The 25,833-nt window shown below is 56.4% G+C and overlaps 6 protein-coding genes across 6 annotated transcripts; 3 read left to right on the top strand and 3 right to left on the bottom strand.

Annotated features, from left to right (window-relative positions):
• Nucleotides 1–377: 377 nt before the first annotated feature.
• MAM_05889 (60S acidic ribosomal protein P0) lies at nt 378–1,439 on the top strand (the record flags this gene model as incomplete). Its single annotated transcript, XM_040824687.1, has 2 exons — nt 378–551; nt 663–1,439. The coding sequence occupies 2 exons, from the start codon at nt 378–380 to the stop codon at nt 1,437–1,439; spliced, it is 951 nt and encodes a 316-aa protein (XP_040677369.1).
• Nucleotides 1,440–2,026: 587 nt separating this feature from the next.
• On the bottom strand, nt 2,027–4,784 carry MAM_05888 (MutS2 protein; the record flags this gene model as incomplete). The annotated part of the gene is made up of 2 exons (XM_040824686.1): nt 2,027–4,582; nt 4,644–4,784. The coding sequence occupies 2 exons, from the start codon at nt 4,782–4,784 to the stop codon at nt 2,027–2,029; spliced, it is 2,697 nt and encodes an 898-aa protein (XP_040677368.1).
• Nucleotides 4,785–7,020: 2,236 nt separating this feature from the next.
• On the top strand, nt 7,021–10,404 carry MAM_05887 (alpha-mannosidase; the record flags this gene model as incomplete). Its single annotated transcript, XM_040824685.1, has 3 exons — nt 7,021–7,166; nt 7,242–8,982; nt 9,055–10,404. The coding sequence occupies 3 exons, from the start codon at nt 7,021–7,023 to the stop codon at nt 10,402–10,404; spliced, it is 3,237 nt and encodes a 1,078-aa protein (XP_040677367.1).
• Nucleotides 10,405–10,926: 522 nt separating this feature from the next.
• MAM_05886 (Protein kinase-like domain protein) lies at nt 10,927–12,311 on the bottom strand (the record flags this gene model as incomplete). The annotated part of the gene is made up of 2 exons (XM_040824684.1): nt 10,927–12,114; nt 12,150–12,311. 2 exons carry the CDS (start codon nt 12,309–12,311, stop codon nt 10,927–10,929), a joined length of 1,350 nt encoding a protein of 449 aa, XP_040677366.1.
• Nucleotides 12,312–13,184: 873 nt separating this feature from the next.
• MAM_05885 (Zinc finger, FYVE/PHD-type) lies at nt 13,185–19,319 on the bottom strand (the record flags this gene model as incomplete). Its single annotated transcript, XM_040824683.1, has 6 exons — nt 13,185–14,737; nt 14,835–15,204; nt 15,278–17,081; nt 17,675–18,164; nt 18,386–19,106; nt 19,305–19,319. The coding sequence occupies 6 exons, from the start codon at nt 19,317–19,319 to the stop codon at nt 13,185–13,187; spliced, it is 4,953 nt and encodes a 1,650-aa protein (XP_040677365.1).
• Nucleotides 19,320–24,824: 5,505 nt separating this feature from the next.
• MAM_05884 (helicase and polymerase containing protein tebichi) lies at nt 24,825–25,635 on the top strand (the record flags this gene model as incomplete). Its single annotated transcript, XM_040824682.1, has 3 exons — nt 24,825–25,127; nt 25,179–25,361; nt 25,417–25,635. 3 exons carry the CDS (start codon nt 24,825–24,827, stop codon nt 25,633–25,635), a joined length of 705 nt encoding a protein of 234 aa, XP_040677364.1.
• Nucleotides 25,636–25,833: the final 198 nt, after the last annotated feature.

Below are 25,833 nucleotides of genomic sequence, written 5' to 3'. Positions count from 1 at the left end.
GAAAAAAAGGTACATTCTGAATGTCACTTTTTCCTTCGTCTCGACTCTCGGCCTCGCACTTGGTTGGTCGTTGGGTTGCTCGAAAACGGGGACCTCGGGCTCACCATTCGAGCACGTGATGATTCGTCAGAGATGGGTGCAAGAGCCCACTTGTTCTCGATCCGGCTTAGCCCCAATCTCGCTTGCCCTAAGCAGCAAGGGGCGGGGGTGCGGCTCGCATCACACATTTTGGCGACTGGCGAAACAAAATCCGAAATTTCGTCCGCCCTCACGGCTTTGGCTTTGCGACAACACCATCACGCAACCTTTTGCACCAAATCCCTCTTTCCAAATATACCCCTTGCCCTAAAAAATCCTGCCTTCACAAATAAGAAGATATGGGGGGCAAGTCTGCTAACAAGGCCGGCTACTTCGACAAGCTCAAGGGCTTACTCGAGGAGTACCGTTCCGTCTTCGTCGTCGCGATTGACAATGTCAGCTCCCAGCAGATGCACGAGGTCCGCCACTCCCTCCGTGGAGATGGTGTTGTCCTGATGGGCAAGAACACCATGGTACGTGCAAGCTCACCAATGATAGAACCATGCCATTGGAACAATTAGACCGGTTTCTGTGTGCAAAATTGTCGAATGGATCCAATGACTAACCAAGCTTGCTGCCAATAGGTTCGCCGTGCTCTCAAGACCTTCATCAACGACACCCCCGAGTACGAGCGCCTCCTGCCCTTCGTCAAGGGCAATGTCGGCTTCGTCTTCACCAATGGCGAACTTAAGGAGATCCGCGACAAGCTTCTGGCCAACCGTGTCGCCGCGCCCGCTCGTGCTGGCGCCGTCGCCCCCATCGATGTCTGGATTCCCGCCGGCAACACAGGCATGGAGCCCGGCAAGACGTCCTTCTTCCAGGCCCTCGGTGTCCCCACCAAGATTGCCCGTGGTACCATTGAAATCACGACGGACCTGAAGCTCGTCGAGGCCGGCAACAAGGTCGGCCCCTCCGAGGCCACCCTGCTCAACATGATGAACATCTCCCCCTTCACCTACGGTCTGGGCATCGAGCAGGTCTACGACCAGGGCCAGGTCTTCTCCGCCGAGATTCTCGACATCGGCCAGGAGCAGCTCCTCGGCAGCCTGGCCAAGGCCATCACGACCATTGCCACCATCTCCCTGGCCATCAACTTCCCCACCGTGCCCTCGGTCATGCACTCCATCATCAACTCGTACAAGAACCTCCTTGCCGTTGCCGTCGAGACTGCCATCACATGGCCCGAGGTTGAGGAACTCAAGGACCGCATTGCCAACCCTGAGGCTTACGCTGCAGCCGCTCCTGCAGCCGCAGCCGCTGGTGGTGCCGCCGCCGCCCCTGCCCAGGAGGAGAAGAAGGACGAGTCTGAGTCTGAGGATGACGAGGGTTTCGGTGGTCTCTTGTACGTGGACTTTTTCTAATCCCCCAAGTGCTTCTGTAATCTCCAACAAACTAACCGGCTTCCCATGTAGTGACTAAGCGGCATCCTGAGATACTGGCGTTGGGGCTGGCTTTTGATCTCTGGCTGGTTTTACGATACATGCATCTCAGAAAAGGTTACATAGGTCGCTTGATGGTTGTCCAGGATACCTGGGAAATGCCCTCTTGACACCATGCGTAATGAAAGCTATGCCTCACGATGATTTTCAGAAATGATGACGTGAAACGTGAATGAAAGCCGCTCTGATATTTGGCTGCACACTACACTCAAAAAGGTTAGTACCATGTTCTATTTGTTTTTTTTTCCAACTCGGATATCAAACTTTGGGGATGATTATGAAAACAACTTCAAGAGCTTTTTAACCCTGAACATCTCCTGATGACACAAGTATCACCACCCTATGACCTCTCATCGTTGCCCACACAAAACTTGTTATGAATGCTCCATTTCTTCTGGAGTGACGGCTGACATGAAAACAAAGCGTTATAGTGATACACTGGTAGTACATGGATGTCCTAGATGCGCTATGGTACAGCGTGTTTTGTACATGATTCATCAGTTAAACAATCAACCCCCAATCGCAGCACATGTAGAAAACGTGCCGGTAACGCCCTCTCCCTCGAGGACCTGCTTGGCAGTGCCCACGGCTCGCTCGGGCAAACCCGCCAGCCTGGCTACCTTCAGAGCATGGCTCCGTCGATTGATGCCCTTGCGTAGCTTGTGGACGTACACAAACCCTCCCTGCTCATCCTCCTCCACGTCGGTGCAGTAAAGCTGCACTGGACCTCCCTCGGCCTTGCATAGGCCATCTGATGCCGCCAGATCAGCGACCCGGTGGAAGTGCGTCGCGAACAGCGTTCGGCACCGGTTCACCGTGACCAGGTGGTGCAGACAGGCGTACGAGACGGCGGCGCCGTCCTCAGGCGTAGTCCCTCGGCCAATTTCGTCCATGATGACAAAAGACCGCGGCGTCGCTTGTTTCAGAATCTGGGCCGTCTCCAACATCTCGACCATAAAGGTGCTTTGGTCGCGGTACAGGTTGTCCGCGGAGCCGACACGACTGAATATGGCGTCTACGATGCCCAGCTCCGCGTATGAAGCGGGCACGTAGCATCCGACCTGGGCGAGGATCGTAATGAGCGCGTTTTGCCGCAGAAACGTACTCTTGCCTGCCATGTTGGGGCCCGTGATGAGCCAGAGCAAGCCGTCCAGCTGACTTCCTACGAGACAGTCGTTCCGGACAAAGCTTCTGCCTTGCTCTAGCAGGCCGCCCTCGACGGTGGGATGTCGCCCGCCAATGACGGTATGTGTTGTAGAGTTGTTGAGCCTGGGGCGGACGAGGTTCTGCTCAATGGCGAGCCGGGCGAAGGACGTCGCGATGTCGAGCTCGTCGAGCACCTCGGCGTTGCGGCGCAGCTTGACGAGGTTGTGGACCACCTGTTTGCGAAGGAGTTGGAACACCTGCTGCTCTTCTCGGCGGATGTGGAAGCGCGCTTGGTCGAGACGCTGGCCCAGCGCCGTCCACTCGGGCACGTGAAAGGACGTGGTCGAACGGCTGGACGAGAGGGCTCGGACGTCGGTGACGTTCTTGGTGTCCTTCCCTTTGACGTGGGCAATGTGGCCCAGTCCTGGACTCCACCGCAGCGTAAGACTAGGAGCACCGAATTTCACGCGCAGAAGGTTGCTCAGTTGTACCATCTCGTCTGCGAGGGAGGAAAGTTGCGCATGGAGCTTTTCCAGGTCGGTACTCGCACCGGGTTTCATGATCCAGGCCTCGCTGTCCTCTGCGTAGTGCTCCCTGATGGACGTTGGTCGTTTCTTCTTGCCCTTGGGCAGAGACGATGCGTCGTCTCGAGATCCCTCGCTTGCCACGATGTCCTGGGCGAGAGAGAGCATCTGACTTGCTTCAGAGTCTTCTATCTCGTGCTGGTGGACGATCCCTTCTTCGTCTATGGCGTCTTTGATTCTGCGGGCCAGTTTGAGTGGCTGGGTGAGATGGATTCTTGACAGAAGCCCCGACAGGCCGTCGTTCTGCGCGGCATCGGAGCCTGATGCTGCTGCTTCGTCGAGTAAAGAGACGATGTCTTCGGTGGCCTGTATGGTGTTTGCCAATGCCAGAAGATCGTCGGCGTCGCCTCTTCCCAGAGAAAATTTCTGGGCCAGCCGTTGCGAGTCATGGCTCCGTCGGAGAAGCATGACGATGGAGTCACGAAGATCCCCGGCAGAGATGAATTTCGCAACCAAGTTTTGTCGCGTGTTGATGACCTCGAGAGATGTGGATGGGGAGCCGAGCCATTCGTTCAACAGTCTTGCTCCGCTCTTTGTGACAGTTCGTCGAATGGCGTGCAAAAGACTCCCACGAAACAAGCCGTCCCGAATCGTCTGCTTGATTTCCAGAGCCCGCAGGCTGTTTTTGTCAATGTTCATGATCTGCATTGACTCGCGTCGCAGAGGCGGCAGGAGCCTCATCGTCATTCCCTGGAGTCGTTCCCTGACATAGTTCAGCACAAGGCTGCCGGCGAGGACTTCCTCACTCGTGAAGGTTTTCCGGGCGCTCTCTGGCACTTGTGATTCCAGCAGGGGTGTCCAGTCTCCCATGTCTGTCAGGCCACCATTGGGGGAGTAAGTAATGAGGTGTCTGTCCTCGGCCAGAATGGAAAAGATGTCATGATCCTTGCGGGACTCGATCTCCTGGTCCAGGACGACTTCCCGCGGGCCGATACGGGACAGTATCGACGGGAGAGAAGCCAGGTCTGAGGACTGTGTGAAGAAGTGGCCCGTCGACAAGTCCAGCCAGGCCAGGCCAAGCGGCAGCGGGCTTGCTGGGGCTGAAAGGCAAATGCCATGCTCTTGGACCATGACAGATGTAGATTCTGCTGCCCCTTTGCTTTCGGCAACATGTATTGCCAGGACATAGTTGTTCGCATACGGGTCGATAAAGTTTTCGTCAATCAGAGTGCCGGGGGTGATAATTCGAGCCACCCTCCTGTCATGCATCAACCCCCCAGACTTGACCTTGTCAGCAGCGTCATTGGGAAACTCCTCTGCTATGGCCACGTAGCGATTCAGATCCTGAACCAGAACCTTCAGAAAGCGGTCCAGTTGGAAGAAGGGGAAGCCAGCCTATGGTCGGAAATGTGAGCTGCAAGACTGCAAGATACGTGGGGGATTAGGCTCGTCTTACCATGGGGACAGGCCCAGCGTTGGTCTTTTTAGATGCCAGTTTGAGGTTCAGCAGAGAGGCATACTCCTCGGCGTGCTCAAAATACAGTTCGTAGAAGCCGCCAACACGGGTGAGAAGCACGCAATTTTCAAACTTGCGCATGTTGCGGCGTGCCTGAAGCACAACGGTTGGATAGCTGGGCTCATTTTCCTCGTCTTCAAGGGGCCTGGATCCGGATTTTATTGGGCCTTGGGGCAAGTCGGACAGCTTGATGGTAGTTTTAGTCCTCGCGCCGCGACATTGCAGTCGACCAGGGGCGCTGTCGCTTGAGGCCAAGATGGACAAGACGGACGGTTGTGCGAATAGAGGACGCAGCACACGGCGGCTCACGACGATTCGGGCTCCACGGGGACGGCATGGCGGGAACATGGGAGCTCGGGACCCCTGGCCGCTCCGTGCAGCTAGCGATGCTGAGGTGGCGACTCGTGGAGGATGAAGGAGATGGCGACGACGACGCAGTTCCGTCGCTCTGATGTCTGGACTCTGCCGTGGTTTTTTGGTGTGGAGCCTGAGCCGTGATTTGGCATCAGGGATCAAGACAAAACCCAGCTTCGGCAGCATGAACAAATACTGGCCTACGAGAGGTGAAAAATTGCAATCCCATTGCGTATTTATACTAGATTACGAAGTTTTCCTCAGTCTACGACTTGGTCTTTTTTTCTTTTGTTTGGTTCTGGCTGTTTGTTGCCTGGTACCGGCGTTGGCCAGCAGCATTGGAGCAAGGACAAGATGGCGGCCATCACAGCATCCAGCACAGGCCCTTGAAAGGGAGAAGAGAACGATGGCGGTTGGCAAGTTTGGGAATGCTGGCACAAAATGCTCCTTTAAAAGTACTTGATGGCACGTCAAAACGGGCTGGCCAGGCCATGCTGCCGGCACTCGGCACTCGGCACTCGGCACTCGGCACTCGGCACTCCATGCTGGAGACATGACACGCCGCGACTTGCTGTTGATGGCACCTGATCCAAGTACATCACACGACGGCAAAGGGGGGGGGGAGGAACAGAAACAGAAACAGAATAAATGCAAGCCTCGAGCCGAGCATGATGGCATCTCGTGGTTGCACGTCGCAGCGGCAGGTCCGGCGCAAGTCGCGCAGCCGAGATTCTCCCGACGGCAAACTTGAGGACCAACCACGAAACCACCACCATCAGGCGTGTGTGGTGATGGCTGTTCTAAAAACAACACACCGACGCTGCCGCTCGGTGGCACGTGTGTGTGCATTGCATGTGCGGAGAGCCTCCCAGGCCAGCACGAATGCGCTTGCCTTGTGACGCGCCGATTTTGCGACAAAAGGCCATGGCTGTCGCTTACACGGCCTGGCTGTTGCTGTTGCTGTTGCTGGGGCCAACATGGAACGACAGCAGGCGAGCTGCTTCAAGCGTGCGTCTGCACCGCCCCTAGCATCACAGCATCATCATCATCCTTCTTGGCACCGCAGCGTCGACACTCTGCCGGGATCCTTTGTGCTCTGCCTCCCTATTGCTACAGGCCGTCTTCTGCCCTCTTGACTCGTCGTTTCTGCCATCTGTTGACCTTTGCTTGTCTCGCGACAGACCAACCTCACGCATATCCGCCGGCCGCATGATCTGATCCCCAGGGTCCCCTCGCCTGGTCGTGTGTCGTCGGTGCCTCGCTTCCCCGAAACCTGTGCCTGTGCCCAGCCCTCGAAAGGCTTCGCTTTGCCTTGGCCACCTACCTAGTACTGCACATCAGAGCCAGGCTCGCCCGAAACGATACGGAATAACAAAAAAAAGAGATACTTAGCAGCTATATCCTCACCTTTGTCACCATGAGGTTTGTCTTGTCCATCCGTCCATGTTTGCTTCTTTTCGTTTGTCCGAGACACCACTGGGACAGGCCGTGAGGTCGGCGCGCGAACGGGTCGGGTGCTGGTGGCGCTGCTGCAGGTGCAGGTGCAGCATCCACATCAACGGGCCCCACTGGAATGGATGCCGCTACCCCGGCAAAGCCATGCGGTCCATGCCTACGCCTGGCCCCTCCCCCTCAAACCTCCCTCAAGTCACCCCCTCCTCCGCCTGGAGCTCCCCCGAGCTTCCCCATCCGCCCTCGACTTGCATCCAACATCAATCATCAAGCCTCTTGATGACTTTTCGTGGTGACCTGTACTGGGTCACTTGCTCGAGTCAGCCGCTGATCTAGATACTCCAGTTCCTACAAGGGCCTCGTCCATCATATCTTCCCGCCATCTGCCGACTGTCCTCGGCATATCCCTGGGCCGGATTCCTTGCAGCCTGTCCCTCTACCTGGAAAGCTACGACGGCTTTCCAATCGCTCAGCTCCGCCAGCCCCGGGACTCAGCATCGAAGCTCGTAACATGGGCGGTGGTGGTGATATGAGGAGCAAGGCCTCCTACCCCGTGCTTGCTCACAAACCCGTCGGCGTTGCCAAGACCAGCATCCTGAAGGACCGAATTGAACCCTTCTACAAGTCTAGTCAGTATGAGAAGGTGAATTTGTTGGCGTAAGTACTGCATTCGTTCATTTTGACACCCGGACCAACTGCATCCGCCTGGCTCACAAAAATCATTTGCTTTAGCAATCTATACAAGGCAAGGTTTTCCGGCAGCCCCCACGTCAAGATCTATGTTTGGAGTGCCCCTGGCCAGGATCGACCTACATTCAAGGAGGCAACATCACACGACTTCAAGGAAACTCACATTGGTGCATCCTTTGGTCCGTCATGGACTACCCACTGGTTCCGGATTCACTTGACCGTCCCAAAGGAAATTCTCGACGAAGAGCTTTTGATTCTGGAATGGGACGCCAACAACGAGGGTCTCGTCTGGACCGAGGATGGTGTGCCTCTCCAGGGCCTCACGGGCGGGGGTGAGCGCATCGAGTGGAATCTTCCCGACTCCTTCAGAGATGGCAAGGAACACGTCATCTACATTGAAATGGCTTGCAATGGCATGTTCGGAAATGCCCCCGGCGGGAAGAGCAGCATTGCACCTCCAGACGAGAACAGATACTATGGGTTGAACAAAGCCAATATCGCTGCGGTCAATGTGCAAGCTCGCATGCTGCACTTTGATATGTGGGAGCTTGGGGACGCTGCCCGAGAGCTTCCAGAAGACTCTGCCGAACAGAACCACGCCCTCTCCGTTGCCATGAGGATCATCGACACGTTCCAGGTCAACAATCAAGATTCCATCTTGAAGTGCAGGGAAATTGCGAAAGAGATCATCGGACCGGATGTTGACTCCCACAAAGTCTACGAGCACGGCAAGGAACCTGTCGTTTTCGGTATTGGTCATTGCCACATTGATAGCTGCTGGCTGTGGCCCTTTGCGGAAACAAAACGCAAAGTTGTCAGGTCCTGGTCCAGTCAATGCGATTTGATGGACCGGTATCCAGAGGCGCGGTTTGCCTGTTCCTCGGCTCAGCAGTTCAAGTGGTTGAAGCAACTCTACCCAAGTGCATTTGAGCGTGTCAAACGCAAGGTCAACCAAGGACAGTTCCATCCCATTGGTGGGAGCTGGGTTGAGCATGACACAAACATGCCCAGTGGAGAGTCCCTTGTCAGACAATTCTTGTACGGTCAGCGATTCTTTGAGGCCGAGTTTGGCTCTCGCTGCCGCACCTTCTGGCTGCCAGACACTTTTGGATATTCCAGTCAAATACCCCAATTGTGTCGCCTGGCTGGCATGGACCGTTTCATGACCCAGAAACTGAGCTGGAACAATATCAATACCTTTCCTCACACCACCTTTATGTGGGTGAGCCCGGACGGAAGTCAGGTCATGTGTCACATGCCCCCATCCGAAACATACACCGCGGAAGCCGACTTTGGTGACTTGCGCCGCAGTATCAGCAGGCACAAGACTATGCGGGTCGACAGCTCATCGTTGTTGGTGTTTGGCAAAGGCGACGGCGGCGGTGGTCCAACGTGGCAGCACTTTGAGAAGTTGCGTCGATGCGCAGGCATCAGCAACACAATAGGGTCCATTCCCAAACTCAAGCTCGGCCTGAGCGTTGACGACTTCTTTGAACGCCTGGCACCAAAGGCCAAGGATTTTCCCACATGGTACGGAGAGCTCTACTTTGAGCTCCACCGGGGAACATATACCACGCAGGCCAACAACAAGATGTTCAATCGCAGGGCCGAGGTTCTGCTGAGAGACGTCGAACAACTGGCAACGATTGCTTCTGTCCAAGACTCGTCCTACAAGTACCCGAACAAGGAGATTGACGGCATGTGGGAGAACGTTTTGCTTTGCCAGTTCCATGACTGTCTTCCCGGCAGCTCCATTGAGATGTGTTATGACGAATCCGACAAGGTAAGGGTTTGCATCAGCCCACTCCTGTTTCCGTACCCAACATGTCCAATCCCATACTAACTGGAGGCGCAGTTCTACGCAGAGGTATTCAAGACGGGGGAAAAGCTTCTCGGGGACCTGTACAACTCTTTTGGCGTGTCGTCTGCGTTGCCAAATTCTGTCCACGAGTCCGTCGTTGTCAATACCCTGCCTTGGCATCGTAAAGAAATTGTCGAGCTATCTGATTCTGAAGTCGGTGTGGCTTGTGGAGATGGCCAAATGCTGCCGATTCGACGCTTTAAGATGGAGGAGGACAAACCTGCAGTGACGGTGACCTCGAATGGGGAGGTCTATGTTTTGCAGAACGAACAACTCCGTGTGGTGGTCGAAAACGGCTGTATCACGTCGTTGTACGATCTCGCCAATGATCGCGAAGTCATCGAGCAAGGTGGCCGGGCAAACAAGTTTGTCATTTTTGATGACATTCCTCTGTTCTGGGAAGCCTGGGACGTGGAGGTCTATCACCTCGATACTCGCAAAGAGCTTCGGTATGGCAAGACAAAGATCCACGAAAATAAGCCGCACCGCGTCACTCTGGTCACCGACATCAAGATCAGCGACCGGAGCTCCATGAAATCCTACATCTCACTTGGGGCGGCCTTGAAGGGACAACAGTCTCAAGTTGATTGCTCGGCCGAAGTTGATTGGCATGAAAACTCCAAGTTTCTCAAGGTTGAGTTCCCTGTCAATATAGTTAACACCGAGGCTTCGTACGAGACTGCATACAGCATCACCAAGCGACCTACGCACTACAACACCAGCTGGGACATGGCCAAGTTCGAAGTCTGCTGTCACAAGTTTGCCGATCTCTCGGAGCACAACTATGGCGTCTCGATTCTCAACGACAGCAAGTACGGTTTCGCCACAGCGGGCAAGATGATGCGTCTGTCACTTCTTCGCGCCCCCAAGGCCCCCGACGAGCACGCTGATATGGGGCAGCACAGCATCCGTTGGGCCATCTTTCCTCACAGCGGCGCCTTGTCTTCTGTTACTGTCAAGGCAGCTTATGCTTTCAACAACCCGCTGAAGGCGCTGTCTGCTCCCCAGACGGTCATTCAGTCCCTGTCAGAGGCACCGGTCAAGCTCGTTAACCGAGATGAGTCTTCGTCGCTGATTCTCGACACCATCAAGCGAGGCCATGACGACGACGACGTGAGTCTTCGTGAAGGCCTGCGGGTGAACAAGGGACAAAGCATCATCCTGCGTGTGTACGAGTCTCTGGGCGGCCATAGCAGGGGCACCATCAAGACGTCTTACAATGTCAAGCGAGTGAACAAGGCAAGCCTCCTGGAGGACGAGTTGGAAGAGGTGGAAGTGAGTGATGGCAAATTTGATATCAAGCTGAGACCGTTTGAGGTGGCGACGTTCAAGCTCCAGCTGTAGGACACCAATGAGCTTGAACGCATATGCCCCGATGCCAGCATTCAAGTGACGCTAGGTATGCGGTAGAGAAGACCACAAGGGACGTGTGAGGCAAATGATGGAGGATCAAAGCGATGACGATGATGGGCAGTCTTGATTGTGCGACGTCGATGCAAATTCAATTCACTCGTGGAGAAACTTGGCGCGCCCTGCCGTGTATGCAATTGGATGTAGATTCCGGTTCGGATCGCGCCACGGAAAAGTTGATTTGCTCAGGGAGATGTGTCTATTGACTCGAGCTCTGCCAGTTGTGTACATCTGATGAAGCCACAACGCCTATGCCCAAAACGAAAGGGAAAAATTGCCACATGATGTCAAACGCACCCGAGTCCATCCATGTGACAGGATTGGATAGATAGATGTACAAGGGCATTGCCGAGTGTCACGACAATGCCAGTCAGTAATAGCAGGCAGGACAGGAAGCAGCAGTAGCAGCAGCAGCGCAATACGGCGTCGACAATGGAGGGGAAAGACGGCGCTACACTACAAAGCGCCGTCATCCGGAAGACTCTCAACGACACGCTCGACCAAGGCAATCAGTTGGCCTATGTCGGGCCTCTCGGCCGGGTCCACCCTCAAGCAGCGCCTGACAATGTCGCGGACGGGCTCGCTGATGGAGGGACCGGGACCGGGACCGGGACCGGGACAGGCGGGCTCGGGGCCGGCTGCGGAGGCGGAGGCGGAGGCGGAGGCGGAGGCGGCGCGGGCCTTGGCCTGGCCGATGGTGTTGACGCGCCTGGCGGCGGCGGGGGTCTCGTCGGGGAAGCGCCAGTCGCCGCCGAGGACGCAGAGGCTCAGGGTGCCGCCCGTCTCGTCGGAGCGCATCTCAAAGGGGGACTTGCCGACGAGGCAGGCGTAGAGGGTGCAGCCCAGCGACCAGATGTCCGTCTTGGTGTCGACGACGGAGCCCGTGTGCACGTCGAAGAGCTCGGGGGCGCGGTAGGGCATCGTCGAGTGCTCGGCGGCCGTGTCCTGGACCTGCAGCGCCACCGACTGCGACGTGATGGGCGTGGGGGACGCGGCCACGGACCCGAGGTCCATGAGGATCGGGGCCGAGCCCGAGTCGTCAATCATGATGTTGCCGGGCTTGACGTCGCGGTGGGCGTAGGACCGCGTCGCGCCTCCGCCGCCGGAGACGCGGTCCTCGGCCCCCATGAGCGGCCGCTCCTGGTCCTCCTCGTCGTCGGCCTCGCTGCGTCTGCTCCGCCCGCCGAGCTTGCTGCCTGCGCGGCGGCGACGGCCGGCGGCGGCGGCGTCGCCCTCGCCCTCGTCCTCGTCGCCCATCTCCATGCGCTCCGCCGGCGGCGGCCGGTACTCGTGCATGGAGCGGACGGCCCTGCACACGCCCAGGAAGAGCGTCATGAGGTGGCGCTCGGGGAAGCTGCCCCCGTTGACGAGGTTCGCGTTGATCATGTCCTGCAGGTTGCCGCGGCGGTAGTACGGCAGCAGCACGTAGACCGTCTTGGTGGCCTCGTCGGCCCCCCGTTCCGTCGCCACGGCGTGGTCCACGGCCGATATGACGCCGGGGACGTGCGCGAAGAGCCGGTAGGCGTCGACCTCGCGCATCGCCTGCTGCACCGACTCGGCGCCGAACGGACACCGGATCTTCTTGAGGGCCAAGAGCTCGTGCGTGGCGGTATCTTGGACGAGGTACACGTAGGAGAAGCCGCCCTGGGGAGGGGGGGAGAGTCAGCATCACGATCAACCTGGTCGAGCGACATGACGGGGTCCTGGACGGGGCGTGGCACCTCGCCCAGCAGGCGGAGGATCTTGAAGCTCCGGCTGTTGATCTTTAGCGTAGGCGAGCCGGGGAAACAGTTGAGACAGTTCCCCAGGGAGTAGAGCAGATCCGTGACGAATCGCGCCATGGCGGAGGCGGAAGGGACGACAAATCCCTGGTGGTCTTCGGCCCTCGAGGCGCTGCGCTGCGAATGCGGCTTGGTGTTGGGCGAGTATCGGCCGTCGTCTCGTTCCCGACGCAGGACGATGGGATTTCAGCAGCGGTGGCCGGGTCGGGTGCAGTGTTTGGTCGTGTCGCGAACGAGAACAAGCAAGCACTTGCTTGGATCGACGACGACGACGACGACGTTGTCGGTGGAGACCAGAGCTGACTGACCAAGGATCCGGTGGGTCCGTGACCCTACCCTAACCCTGCTGCCTGGACTGCACATGCACGCATACGCATAGCAAGAGAAACTAACTCAAGACCATGGAATGGAATTCTTTCCTCATTGCTTGATTCCGCGGCACCTCTTCCGTCGCCCAGTCGGTAGACGCGTCCATGTCCGCAAGCATGTAATGGTAATCAACGGCCAGTCAATCATGCTAAACCTCCCAGCCTCGTTACACGTAGTAATATACAATCAGCGCACCATCTTGCCTCCGTCTTTGCCCGTTGCTCATCCGACTTGATCCAAAAGCACTCCATCATGACTCCCACATCAAAGCAGATACAACTCGCAACTCCTTTGCCGGAACTTCCTGGTTCCCCATCCCTATAACGATGAATGACGAGAGACAAGGAAAGAAGAGCAACAAAAGAAAAAAAGTCGTGGAAAAGGACGAAAAAAAAAAAAACGCCGGCTGGGTCATCCGTATTCCCTTTTTGTTCTTCCCTATCGCTTTGCTCTACAACACACAAACAAACAAACATGGCGAAAAAGACAATACATCAACATCGGCATAGCCATGCAACGTCTCTCTTCTCCCCTTGTTTCCCTTCTAGATACTTGTCAGTCACTTTACGAGAGCAGATTCCGCAGCGAGGGGCTTGCGCTTGCCCCGCTAGCAGGTCTGTTTTCCGGCGGCCGATGTCCAAGCCCGCCGGTCGAGTGTGTTGGTTCATGGCCGGCCGGCGTTGGTCCGCCTGACGGGGGCAGACCGCTTCGAGCCATGGGGGGACTCCCGTGCGCGCCGCCGGCATACGACGACCGCTGCGGGTGCAGTCCGTGTGAGAATCCGTCCGAACGCGAGGGTAAGACGCCGTTGCTGGGGCCCGGAGAAGCGCTATGTCGGGGCCCCGACGCTCGCGCCGGCCCGGGGGCACCCCCGTACGCAGGGGCATAGGCAGAGGGCGCCGTGCTTCCGTTCTGTCGTCGCGGTGAAGCGGGCAGCGCGCTTCCGTACATCGGAGAGCCATGAGGGTGCTGGTGTGGTGCAGACACTGGGCCTACGGCCGGCGGTCCCGACAAGGACGGTGGTCGCAGCGCCGTGAGACCCGATGCTGGGGGCGGTCCGGTGCTGTGCAGCGGCGGTGGTGGCGGCGGCGCTCCCCCATTCATGTGTCGCGTCGGCGAGCCGTGCTGGCCTCCCCAGTCGCCGTACGACGTCCTTGGCGGCGGTACCTGGGGATAGCCGTGAGATACGGGCCCGGGCCGGGGGCCGAGAGAATGCGCCTGCGAGTGCGCGGCCACATGCCCGACGGCCGCCGGTCCATGGGCCGCCGCCGGGCCGGGGCCAGGTGGTGGTGGCGGCGGAGCATGGGATGGCGCATGGTGCATCAGCGAATGGATTTCCGGACGCAGAGGAGCCGTTCGGTAATCCGCCGGGGCCACTCGTGAAGGGCTTCGTTGCGATGGCGGTGCAGGGGCCTGGCCGTGCGGTCCGCCCAAATGCTGTCGCGGAGGTTCAGCGACTGGCGGAGGAGGCGATGGACGCGCAGCAGCGGCAAACGCCTTGGGCGTTCTGGGATTCTTCTTGCACTTGTGGCATTGAAACTTGCGCTGCTCGACAAACTTCTGTGCCTCGAACCCAATCGCCCCATGGTGTCCGTTCGTCAGCTGTCGTTCTTGTCGTTTTTCGATTGGCCACCATCTCGGCGTGACGTCGATGCCACAGGTGATGCACACCTTCTCCCCGGGCTGCTGGGCGTTCGTCGCTGCGTCCATCGGCTCCCTGTTGCGCAAATGATTCGACGCGCCATTTGGGGCGGCCGCCGTCGTCGTGATACCTGTCGATGTCCGTCGAGCGCCCGGCACGACGGGAAGGCCCGACATCTTGGCAGCAGCCATCATGAGGTTGGCCTTGCGCACCGTGCCCGTCAGCGTCAAATCTGCCTGCTTGTAATTCTGAGCGTAGAGCTGCAGTGCGTTGAGTCCCGACTCGTCGACGACATCGTACATCTTGTGAGCGACAGTCTTGGTAGGAATGTGATCCTGACACCACAGCACGGCCGACATGATTCCGCTTTCCCCCTTCAGCGTCACAATGTTGAACTGGTCGCGGCGGCTACTCTTCACAGGTGTGATGTCGAATGCAAGAAGGTGGCCTGCCTGCCGAGCGCACTCCACGTGGTCTGCAAATTCCCGTTAGTTAGTCTCCTGGTCATTCTCTCGCTCAGGTTGCATTGGCCTGCTACTCACAAGGTACCCGACATTGATGGCAAGACACACAGGCACCTCCTTGTTGGTTGCAGACCTGGCACGTCTCGTCATATCTGGCGCGGGGGATCGACGGGATACCCTCCGACGGTTCCAACGCCTTGGCGTTGCCAAACTTCACCTCGGGAGTCCACACTGCACAAGTGACATGGACCCAGTTGTTATCAGCAGTACGCTTGAGAGGTTCTCGGGGGTTGACGGGGCGGTTCAGATCTTCCTGTCTCTTGCGGTAGAACTCGGCAGCGTTCCGCGCCTGCTGCACCTCCAACCTCTCACGCTCACGATCCTTGTCGGACATCTTCTTCTTGTGATGCGTGAGCTTGGGCTGCTCGATGAAGTCCTGTTCAGTGAATTCGACAGGACACAGGACGCACTTGTATTGCTACACATTCGGGCAGTTAGTCACCGTACTGTACTGTTCAACTTGGCAGAAGCAGATGAGACTCGGCACTCACGATGGAGACTTGCGGGCTCTTGTCATTTGAGCACATGTCGCAAATCCACTTGCCTTGGATGCGATTGTCCACGACACCATAGCAGTGGCGATGCACCGTCAAGCGACACTCTCTGCAGGAGATGTGTTGATCGCCAAGCGGCTCCATCTGGTCGCAGATAGCACAGGGAAGGGTTCGCGGCTTTGGCAGGTCGGGAACAGGTGTAGTGTCCGCGGTTTTGTCCTTCTTCCTTGACGCAGTGGTGTTGCTTCCGGCATCCGAGACTGCGGCATCCGTGTCCTTCTCAGGCGCCCCTTTCAACTTCTTTCTGGGAGGCTCCAACCCGTTGACTGAAGCAGCTGGCGTGGAGCTACGATGAGGAGTCATCAAGCCCATGTCTTCCGCAATCTGAATCTCTTTGAGCAACTCCTCTTCCTGCTTCTTCTTCCAAATCTTGGCTCCAGATTGACCAGCTTTCTTGATCAAATCTTCCGGGGGCTCGTATCGAACAGCGTATCGGCGCCACAGCTCAGCGCAACGTCGGCACAGGGCCACCACAGACTCCTTGCCCTTGTCCTTGCTGGTCGCCCTGCCTCCGTTTTCGCTAAGGGGGCCCTGACTGGCGGGTGCTCGGCGCCATTGTCGGCAATCTTGCGACTCACAGAACAGACAAATGAAGCTGCGCTTCTGGACAAGGGCCTTTTCGGTGTCGAAAGCTGAATCGTCGTCGGCGTCAGCCACATCATCGGCCGCCTTGGAAGCCGCAGTCTCTTCCTTCTTGGCCAGTTTCTTGCCCTTGCGGCCAGAGTAAGACCCCCAGACCTGCCTGCCCCGCTCGGTCTTTTTCCAGGTGTAGTACCACCGTACCACCGCACCCGGTGTCATGGTTTTCACATGTTTCATTACCAGGTGCAACTCTGAGCCATGCTTGGCAACTCCCTCCTCGAACTTCCTACTCTCAGCTGGTGTCAAGGTCGGCTCCTTGAATAAGTCCCGTTTGGTGTCTGGAAGTGCCTTTAACGCGCCAGCAGAATCATAGTCGTGGCGAAATAATGTCTCCAGCGCAACATCTTGAAGATTTGTGGATCGTTCCGGGACATTGAGCCTCTTGGCCATACCTTGAGCCTTGGCCATATAGCTGACAACGTCCTCACGGCTGACGGTATCGGACGGTGGCGGCACCCAAAGGCGCGTAGACGTGGCGGCTGGGTCGTCCTCGTCCAAGTCTTCTCCACGAACCTGATAACCAGGGGGTTCATCCTGCACCCACTTGGGTCGCTTGGTCCTGAGCACCTTCTCGGCTTCCTGAGCGACTTGAGCTTCTTTTGATAATTTGGGCGCCCCCCGTCCCTTTCTCGTCTCCAGTGGCTTGACATATTCCACCGGGCGGCCGGGCCAAATACCCACGTTTGCTTGGTGTCGGGGTCCAATTCTTGTGCTCGCACGAGGGTGTATGCGGTCATCGTAGTCAAGAGTATCCTCCGGTTTGCAGTGCATGCCCAGGTAGCGCCATGGCCAAAGGCTCGCTTGATAAATCTGCTCCGCTGTGCCGTGGTGATGCTCGTCGTTATCAGCCGGAGTGGTGCGGTCGGTGATTATGCCGGGAATTTCGTCGTCATCATCGTCCATGGCATCATCGTCGCCAACATCGCCATTGGTATCAGTGCCATTGGGGGTGTTTCGCGCCTCAAGCTTGCGCTCCTGTGCTCGGCTACATGCTGCACACGACCATGCGAAGCCTCGGGATGGCTTCTTGAGCAGGGGTGGCTTGACGCAATTCATGTGGTACGTGTTCTGACACACTGCACAATCCACCGAGTCATTGCTAGAGGTGAAACAGAGTTAATATAAAACAGAAACACACGGGAGGTTGGGGAAAAAAGTTAAAGAATTGAAAACGGTATCATCAAATCCAGTGTGCTTGCTTGCATTTTGAATCGGGTTTTTTTCGCAGCTTGCACACAAAACAACCGACGTGCAGAGGTGGCGTGGTAGTTCGAATGGTAGATGCCACAGCCACGGACGAGTATTCCACGTCGGTGGGCATGTCGTTGCCAGTGGCGTCATGAATGGGATGGAGCACAGGAAGCATGTGGGGGGGGGGGGGCGCCAGTCAGGTCCAGAGGTTTCTGGACACAAAAGGATGGCAGGAGAGGGAAAGAACAACGCAGGGAGAAGGCCCGACGGAGAAAGCAGTGCAAATGCAGCCGCAAATAGGCAAGCAAGTGACAAAAAAAAAAAAAAAAAAAAAAAAAAAAAAAAAAAGACAAAACAGAGGCCATAAAGAAAGAAACAGTAACAGTAACCGGGGGGGAAAAAATCGCCCGTGTCCAGCTCGAGGCTCCCGAGCTACAACGGGAGGGCGCCTCTCGACTACAACACAGTCGAGCACGACATGGCACGTCAGCCGGTACGTACCTCGCACAATAGCCACTGCATCTCTTGCAGAGCTTCACGGCGCTAGTCAGCTCCTTGCCACGCCCCTGCTCCACCAGGACAAACTTCCAGCGCTCATCCAGGACCTTCTTGACCTTGTCGGGCACGTTCACAATAGTCGACGTCGGGATGAGGTCGTAGTTCTTCTGAATGTATCGGTCATACAGTTTTTCGTACCAGAAGCAGTCGGGCGTTCTGCGGTAACTCTCCAGGTTGTCGATTTCCACGCGATGCCGGATCTGGCATTTTCCGCGCAGTGCCGTCAAAGGGCTGATGTCGGAATGCATCGTGGCAAAGAGCAAGCGTGTGTCGGTGTTCTTGCGCCCAATGTCCTTTGGTCTGTAGAACCAGTTGATGCGCACCGAGTCGACGCGTTTCAACGACTCGCCCTTTGCATGCGCATGTAAAAATTCCATGATGCGACCCAAGTAATAAGGTTCCCCCGGCGGTTCGCACACGAGGTACACATGATCTGCGACCCTTGGTTAGCTGGCATGCTGGCGAAATTGCCTTGTCTGCTCTGCCCTCTTGGCCCTGTCCTCCCGAAATGGGTGGATCCCGGCCGCGCCGCTTGGTGCAACTGGTGGCAGGTTGGAACGCAACAACCCACTCCGTCACGCACTCGCACTCGCACTCTCACTCTCACTCTCGCTCTCACTCTCACTCTCACTCTCACTCTCATCCGACTCTCACCCTCACCCTCACCCTCACCCTCGCCCTCGCCCTCACTCGAGAGCGCCGTGCGTCCTTGGCGTGCGCCCGTGTCCCTGTCCGTGTCTTCCGTGTCTCTCTTGTCCGTCAAGCACTCACCATTTGGTTCCAACACGGTCCCGTCGTCGGCCACCATGCGCCCGTTCGCGTCCGCGCGGTGGTTGCAGTTCTCAAACGTCAGCATGTTGGTCTCTGGGAAGGGCGTGCCTTCTGACTGTCCCATCTGTCCTGCTTTTTTCGTAGAGACTGCCGTCGTCGCAGCCGCTTTTCGTTTCCGGGAGCCCTGCGCCGCGCCAGACGTCGGCGCGCCTTGAGATGCTCCGCCGCCAACGCCAACACCACTTGGTGTCGAGCTCTTGGAGCCATTTTGATTAGGTGCACCAACTGCTTTGGCCTCTTCTGCTGCAACTCGTCGCGAACCAACAGCACGTGCCGCGCTGTCGCCATTTGCAGCGACGTCTGATTTTCGCGACGACTTTTTGGGCGCATCTTGGTCCTTCTTTTCATAGTAGTCGTAGACATCCATGTCGATGTCTCTATCTTCTGCATAGTTAATGCGGGCATTTCCCCCTCTGTTGCGGGAGCGCGTGCCGTAGCCTGCAGCCATATCAGCCCCCGGGTCCTTGGATGAAGGATCCGGGTTTGATGAGGCGTTCACGGGGTCGGACGCTGACTGCGCGTCCGCACTGGTGACTTTAGAGTCCTGGTCGCATAAATTGGGTGGTTAGCAATGTATGGAATAGATGGGGTGAATGAGCAACGTAATATGAGGCACGGGAACCAGAACCACGATGTAAGAGTAGGGCAGGCAGGGGACGCCGGCCAAAATCAAGGATACGCAAAGCAAGGGGAGGGGGGGAGAGGGAAATAACAGGTGTCCGAGCAGACCTCGGAAACTCACATTTTGTTGTGCCATGGTATCAACGGGTCATTTGCGCGGCTGTGAGGTGAGGCGAATTTCGTGTGAAGGCATGCCCTCGCGAGGTCTATGGGGATGATGAGGGACGATGTATTATGCCAAAGTTGGACGGAGGCGACTAGGTAAAGAACAAGTGGTGATTTTTTAAATCGGCAAACTTTTCACATGCACTGCCCGGGTTTCTAGAAATCAGAGACGGAAAGAAATAGCCTCGACGAGACAAAACCACCTCGAAACTGCGGCGCATGGAGTGGGAGGCAAGGTTGAAAGAGAAGAGAGGTCTGCTTCCCAGGCGCCGGGAGAGAGAGAGAAGAAACGTCCTGGGCACCCCCGAGGCGGCGGCCCTGGTTTTGCTCGATACGTCCGCGCTCTGGATAACATGCTGAACTTGAAGTGCTCCGTACTAGAGCATGGGTGGGACAGCGCTAGCGCCTGGGTACACCCAAGGTGCCTGCTAGCGCCCGACAGCCGCACCGCGCGCCTGGAGCGATACGGTATACTTTATATATACATCATAGCACCCCGGCCATCAAGTGTGACCTTGGTCTCCACGCAGGCCCGCCGAGTCTCACACCATTGATGAGTGGACGGATCTCAACCCAGGTTTTTTTTTTGTGAGGCGTTCATCAGCGCCCACCTTGGGTCGCCCATCTTCTGAATTAAACGTCCTCTGGTGCATTGCAAAGCACCATGGCAAGGGAGAAGGGGGAGAGAGGGAGGTGGATGGTCTAGGGACTCGTGCACTGCAGACGGGTCTTGGGAGGACGACGAATATGTGAAGAAGAGCATTTGGAATTTTGCTGTTTGGCACGCCGAATTCCGTCCAAGTGCCGCTCTCTGCTCTCCTCTCTGTTGCGAGAGAGAGTCACCTTTGTCAACGAATGGGTAAGAGGCCCGGGGGTCCTTGCACGCCAGACTCGTGTCGAAGCGGATAAGTAATACGGACCATGCGGCAAGCATTCATGATAACAGGAACTGTCTGCCAGGCCCTCTGCAGACGGCGGCATCAACTGGGGCGCTTTGGACGTGGACACTTTGCGGCGCAGCAACAACATCAACGCTGTGCTGGTCCAAATATAGCCATAGTGTTCGCCGTGTCGGTGTCGACTCGTAGTCTCGGGAAATCAACTTGGCGACAACCTCGCAACTTGGCCAAGAAGCCCGCGGAGGGCAGGCGCACAGGCGCAGGCTGGCACATCCGCCCCAGCGTCGGCGCGCAGGGGAAGGTGAAGATGAATGTACGTGTCACAATCCTGATTCCTGACGCTTGTGTAGTAAGTAAGTAGGCCAGTTTGAGGAGTCAGGACCGAGCAATGAGCAATTGGAGTTGGGAGGGACGGCGTGGCTGCCGGTGCCTCGCCACACAATCACAATCAAATAACTAGCAATGTGATTCTGCGCTGGAGTCTCGGGCTTCGTTGTCCGTGCCTCTCTCCTTGTCGCCTTCTCTGCTTCTCGTGCATCTCCCTCCGACTTGACAAGTTGACATGTCGAGATGCCCATCCATGCCCGCAAAACCAAGCGCATCAAGGCAGCGACCAGGAGCATCAGCCGCATCGGACAGACGCATTGAAAAGTCAGTCTGTCAATACATTGCATACCAGCGCTGGAGCAGAGCACTCCGTCGGTACTCCGTACCTGGGTAGACGCAGTCGCCATGCAGGCAATCAACCAAGCGGGCTTTCGAGGCACGTCGGACATTCTCTGCCAACTCTAATCAGCCACGGATGCCCGCCGCCCCATGGCAGTTGGTCTGACGGTGTGTGTGTCAATGTACAAGTCGGCTTGGAGAGTCGAGACGGACCGGACCATGGAGCCATCAGTCGCCTCGCTGGCGTCGCCACCGCCAACGTATCAAGTCAAGTCGCCTCGGAGAGATCAAGGCAAGCAAACACCGGCTCGCCAAGAGCTGTTTGACGGAGTCGGCCTACGCCAACTGGGCAAACTCTGAACCAGACATCTGTCCGTGTCTTGCATGCCAAAGTCGGCCAAGAATGGCGCAGTCTACAATGGGAAAAACGATGGCATCGCCGAGTCCTGCTGTCTGCGCTGCGGCCTGCATGCTTGCTTGCTGTCTGTCTGTCTTTCTGTTTGCCGCTCTAGGCCAGAAGGATGGCGCTGGCCGTGGTGAGAGGGGGACGGGGGGAGGGAAAAAAAAAAAGAGGTCAAATAATACAGTGAAAAAGTCCACGGATGGTTCCGCCCGCTTTAGAGTCAAGTTCCGTGCCTGGGCGTCCATGTTTTTGATGTCATTGTCACCAGACCGTACTCCGTACAGACAGGAAGGACTGCAAACATTGTCCGCGGGGACACGGCGGGACAGGTCAACTTGTGTGCTCCAATTCCAAACCAGACTGCCTCCTCAAATCAGTCATGACGGGAGGCAAACTTGGATGGCACACGCACTGTGGCGCAATGCTGTTTTCCTGGCGCCGGATCGTCTGCGGAACAATCGTCTGTGCTGCCGGAGTTGCCATTGCGAGATGACTGGCCTGCAGCTGAGACACGGTAGATTGAGTCAACAAGTCCGGACTGACTTGAGACGTTGACAGTACGTAGTACGTACTACTGCTGCTCGGCAGAACTGGCGGGATCGATTGATTGATGTGACGCGCAAGCCAAGCCAGGCTGGGAGGGCACTCGAACCAGACTCGAGCGCACATCCGCCAGTCAGGCACGGATGCCGTGTACCGAAGGGCTGGGCCATGGAAGAAGATGCACCAGACTCCGGAGGCCAGGGCAGGAGCAATCACGACCACCGAGTTGGCTGGGCGCTCATGCGTACTTGAGTACCAGACATGATCCAAAACAAGATCCGTAGACTCGTTGGTGCTAGAACTGGGAATACAAAGGAAGGCCCTCAATGTTGGGACAGCCGAGTCCAACCGGACGGACCGTACGCATTACTGCCGGGCTCGTGGCGCATGGGTCGACATGTGGCTCGCATACTAAGTACAGCGGACTCGAGGTATCGATGATAATACTGAAGTACGTACGCCGTACTCCGTACCGAGGAACCTACTCAAGTAGGTACCTACTTGAGTTGAGTACCTACCTAGGTACTTAAGTAAGGTACTTGGGTACTTGGTAGCTACTTAAGTACCTAGGTAGTCGGTGCTATTACCATGTACTCGGTAGTAACATGGCTCGATGAATGGCTCGAGGCACGCCGCCGCCCAACAACAGACTTGGGTCGGCCAGGTCGATTGTTCATAATAAGTAAGTACGTACCAAGTTGGTGCTAGTAGCAGTGGCAGTGGCAGGAGCAGCAGGCGCAGCAGCGTTGCTTCATCACGATTGCATCTCGCCGACATGCCGAGGATTTCTCAGCCGACTGTGCCGGCAGGCTGACTACTAGCAGCTGAATGAGAGTCGGGCCGTGCAGGACACAGAAAACACCAGAGACATTCACACTCTTTGCGCATCGCGACATGCTGGCCAGGCGGGGATGACAGATACTAGTTCTGCAGCGTCCTTGAAATCCATATGCTGCCTGTCCCGTCAGGGGCAAAAAAAATACGTTATGATACTACTAGTAGTATTATACACACGTATACGTGCATAGACACACTCGCGCGACGACCAGCCAGGGTTGTCCCGTCAAGGTTTCCCTGTCCAGGGCTCCAACGTTTGGGCGCACTTCATCGCAAACCCTGTAATACACCAGTCTCGTCGACCACATACATTAAGTACCTCTTAAGTAGGTACTAAGAACGGGGAGACTAGCGCCTCCTTGGATCAGGTACCTAAAATGCTCAGGTACTTTCGTGTACGTGCAGTAGTTGCGGCATCTGGGGACGATAACAACGTCCTCCTAGGTCCCAGATCCCAAGTCCCAGGTAGCAGGACGGAAGACATCAGGCGTTATTCTAGGTCAAGCCCGTGGTCGCGTGGTTGGGGACAACGCAAGATACCCGAGTCTGGAACCAGTTGCACTTGAAAGCATGTACCCAAGTACTGGAGAGAGTCTCTGGTGCGCCGTTCTCCGTTCTCCGTAGAGCCCTCAAACACGGCAGTCGTCCCCGGACCACATCTCTCCGGCATGGGCGTGCAGGGTGTCCAGACCTGCAGGACTGCAGGCGTACAGGCGTGCCGGCGTGGACGAGGTCGACTGGTCCGTCAACGGGCCAGACAGAGCCCGCGAGCGTGGTTGAGTACTTAAGTACCCGGCCTGTCGTTACTATACTAACTACGTACTTCTTAGTACGAGTACAACAAAACTCAAAAGGACTGACGGATTATGGATGGATGTGGTGCATCTTGCACATGTGGTCGGTCTCGCCAATCACCGGCAGCCTTGACGTCAAAGGGGAATGGCGCAGGGTTTGCCATGCCGACCAATGGCGGGACGCGGGGCAGCCCTTGAAGAGACCTGTAAATCGGGATCAATCATTGCAGCCTGCGCCAGACGCCGCAGACCCGGAAGGGAGGGGCGTGCGTGTCGTAATGCACAGGTGGGCTTGCTTCTGGGACAATCCGGAGGGAGGCGTGCGCGGTGGGCGGCACAGAGTACACTCTGTCAGCAGGTGTCAGGAACGCCCCGCGTTTTAGTGGTCCTGTGTCTTCCCGCTCCTTCCCCGTTCGGCCTGCGCATGCTCACGTCAGTCACACTCTGCACGTGACGACGCGTTAGAAATTAGAATTCAGGAACACGACGCACGCTTCAAGCAGCAACCACCACCCCTCGTGAGTCGCGGCAAGTTGGCAACCTTCAAAGACGTGACGGCACTTGAACAATGGCCGCCTCCTCAGCGCAGGCAGTTTTGTATACATGAGCTTTTTTCGATCACCCGGCTCCTTTCAAAGTGTTCCTCATTTGCACTCAATATGCAACAAGATTTCTTTTCTCAAGGCTTGCAGTTCGCGTGTCAAATCTCCAGGCTGTCACGTCCTCTGCATACCGGCCCAGACCATGCCCATATGGACTTGGCCCTCGCAAATTTCTACTCACACCGACCATGAAGAGCATGCACGGTCTTTTACACAAGACCACCATTCAAGCCGCTGAAGAAAAGCAACAACAGTCCTTTGCTTCGCAATCTCGTGCTGGACAAAAAAGGCCGTGGTCCGAAGACGACGGCTTCGTGAAGCCCTGTCAACAAACTACCGCTGCTTCCAACTCTGGACCACATTGCGCCGTTCGTTTCCAGAGTGCCGTCAGTCTTCCGTCGGCTCCCAAGCGACTCTCAGCGAGTAAGATAACGCAACTGGCAGGTCACCATTCAACGACCGAATACTCACAACGAAGGCTTATTGCCGCAACACCGCTGTCGTCCATAGATCCCGAACTAAATCTTGCTCATCAGACATATGGCCTGCCGAGTCAAATCGTGTCCAATTTTTCTTCATTGGGTATAAATCATATTTACCCTTGGCAAAAAAACTGCTTAAAAGGCCCTGGCCTATTAACCGGGGAGAGAAACCTTGTATATTGTGCACCCACCGGTGGCGGTAAATCCTTGGTGGCAGATTGTGAGCCTGATTAGGTCTCTTGTCTCAAAAATGTCCCTCGTGGCTGATTATGACCCAGTGCTTATGCTGAAACGATTGATTGAGGAAGCCGGCACGAAAGCGCTTCTTGTTCTCCCATACGTTGCGCTTGTGCAAGAAAAGGTAGGCTGGCTGCGCAAGGTCGTTCAGCACGTCAAGATTCTCGACAGATCGCTGCTGCCCCAAGGTGCACAAAATGGTCCCTGGCGTCGGCGAGCAGACTATGGTCGCATTCGAGTCATTGGCTTTTATGGAGGTGGAAAAGTACGAGCAACTTGGGACGATTTTGACATTGGTGTTTGCACATTGGAAAAGGTCGGCAGCCTGATGGAAAGGGTACTTGGATGACGCTGACTCGTCATCCAGGCAAACGCCCTAATCAACACCGCTATTGACGATGGCTCAATATCAAATCTTCGATCTGTAGTCTTGGACGAACTGCACATGATCGATGACGATCACCGAGGGTACATCTTCGAATTAATTGCTGCCAAGCTGCTTTGTCTTGGGCAGCAAGTCCAACTCATTGGTATGAGTGCAACACTTCCGGTGAGCGGATGTATGGCCATCACTTGTCGAATTCGCTCGGTGCTGACTACCATAGAATTTAAATTTACTCGCTGCATGGCTGAACGGTCATACTTATGAAACAAGGTATAGGCCGGTTCCCATAGAAGAACATCTGGTGTACGACGGCAAGGTCTTTCTGGCCGGTCCCAATGATGGACTGGGGCATACCCCATCGCAATTGGGTAGCCAGGATGTGACAGAAGGAAAAACAACGCCTATCCGGCGAATAGAGAAGTCGGCGCACAAGGAATAATTCACAGACTCGGTACTAAATGCCGTTGTGTCTCTCGCTCATGAAACTGCACGCATGGGTTATGGTGTCCTGGTCTTTGCCGGCAGCCGCGGAGTTTGCGAGTCTGATGCTCGCTGGATCAGCCGGGTCATGCCCGGAATACATGAGCTTGCGTCTGACGTCCTCAAAGAGCGCATGGATCTCTTGGGGGACCTGCGT

The sequence above is a fragment of the Metarhizium album genome (assembly GCF_000804445.1).
Source record: "Metarhizium album ARSEF 1941 chromosome Unknown scaffold_16, whole genome shotgun sequence".
NCBI lineage: Eukaryota > Fungi > Ascomycota > Sordariomycetes > Hypocreales > Clavicipitaceae > Metarhizium > Metarhizium album.
This window is presented reverse-complemented; position numbering and strand designations above follow the sequence as displayed.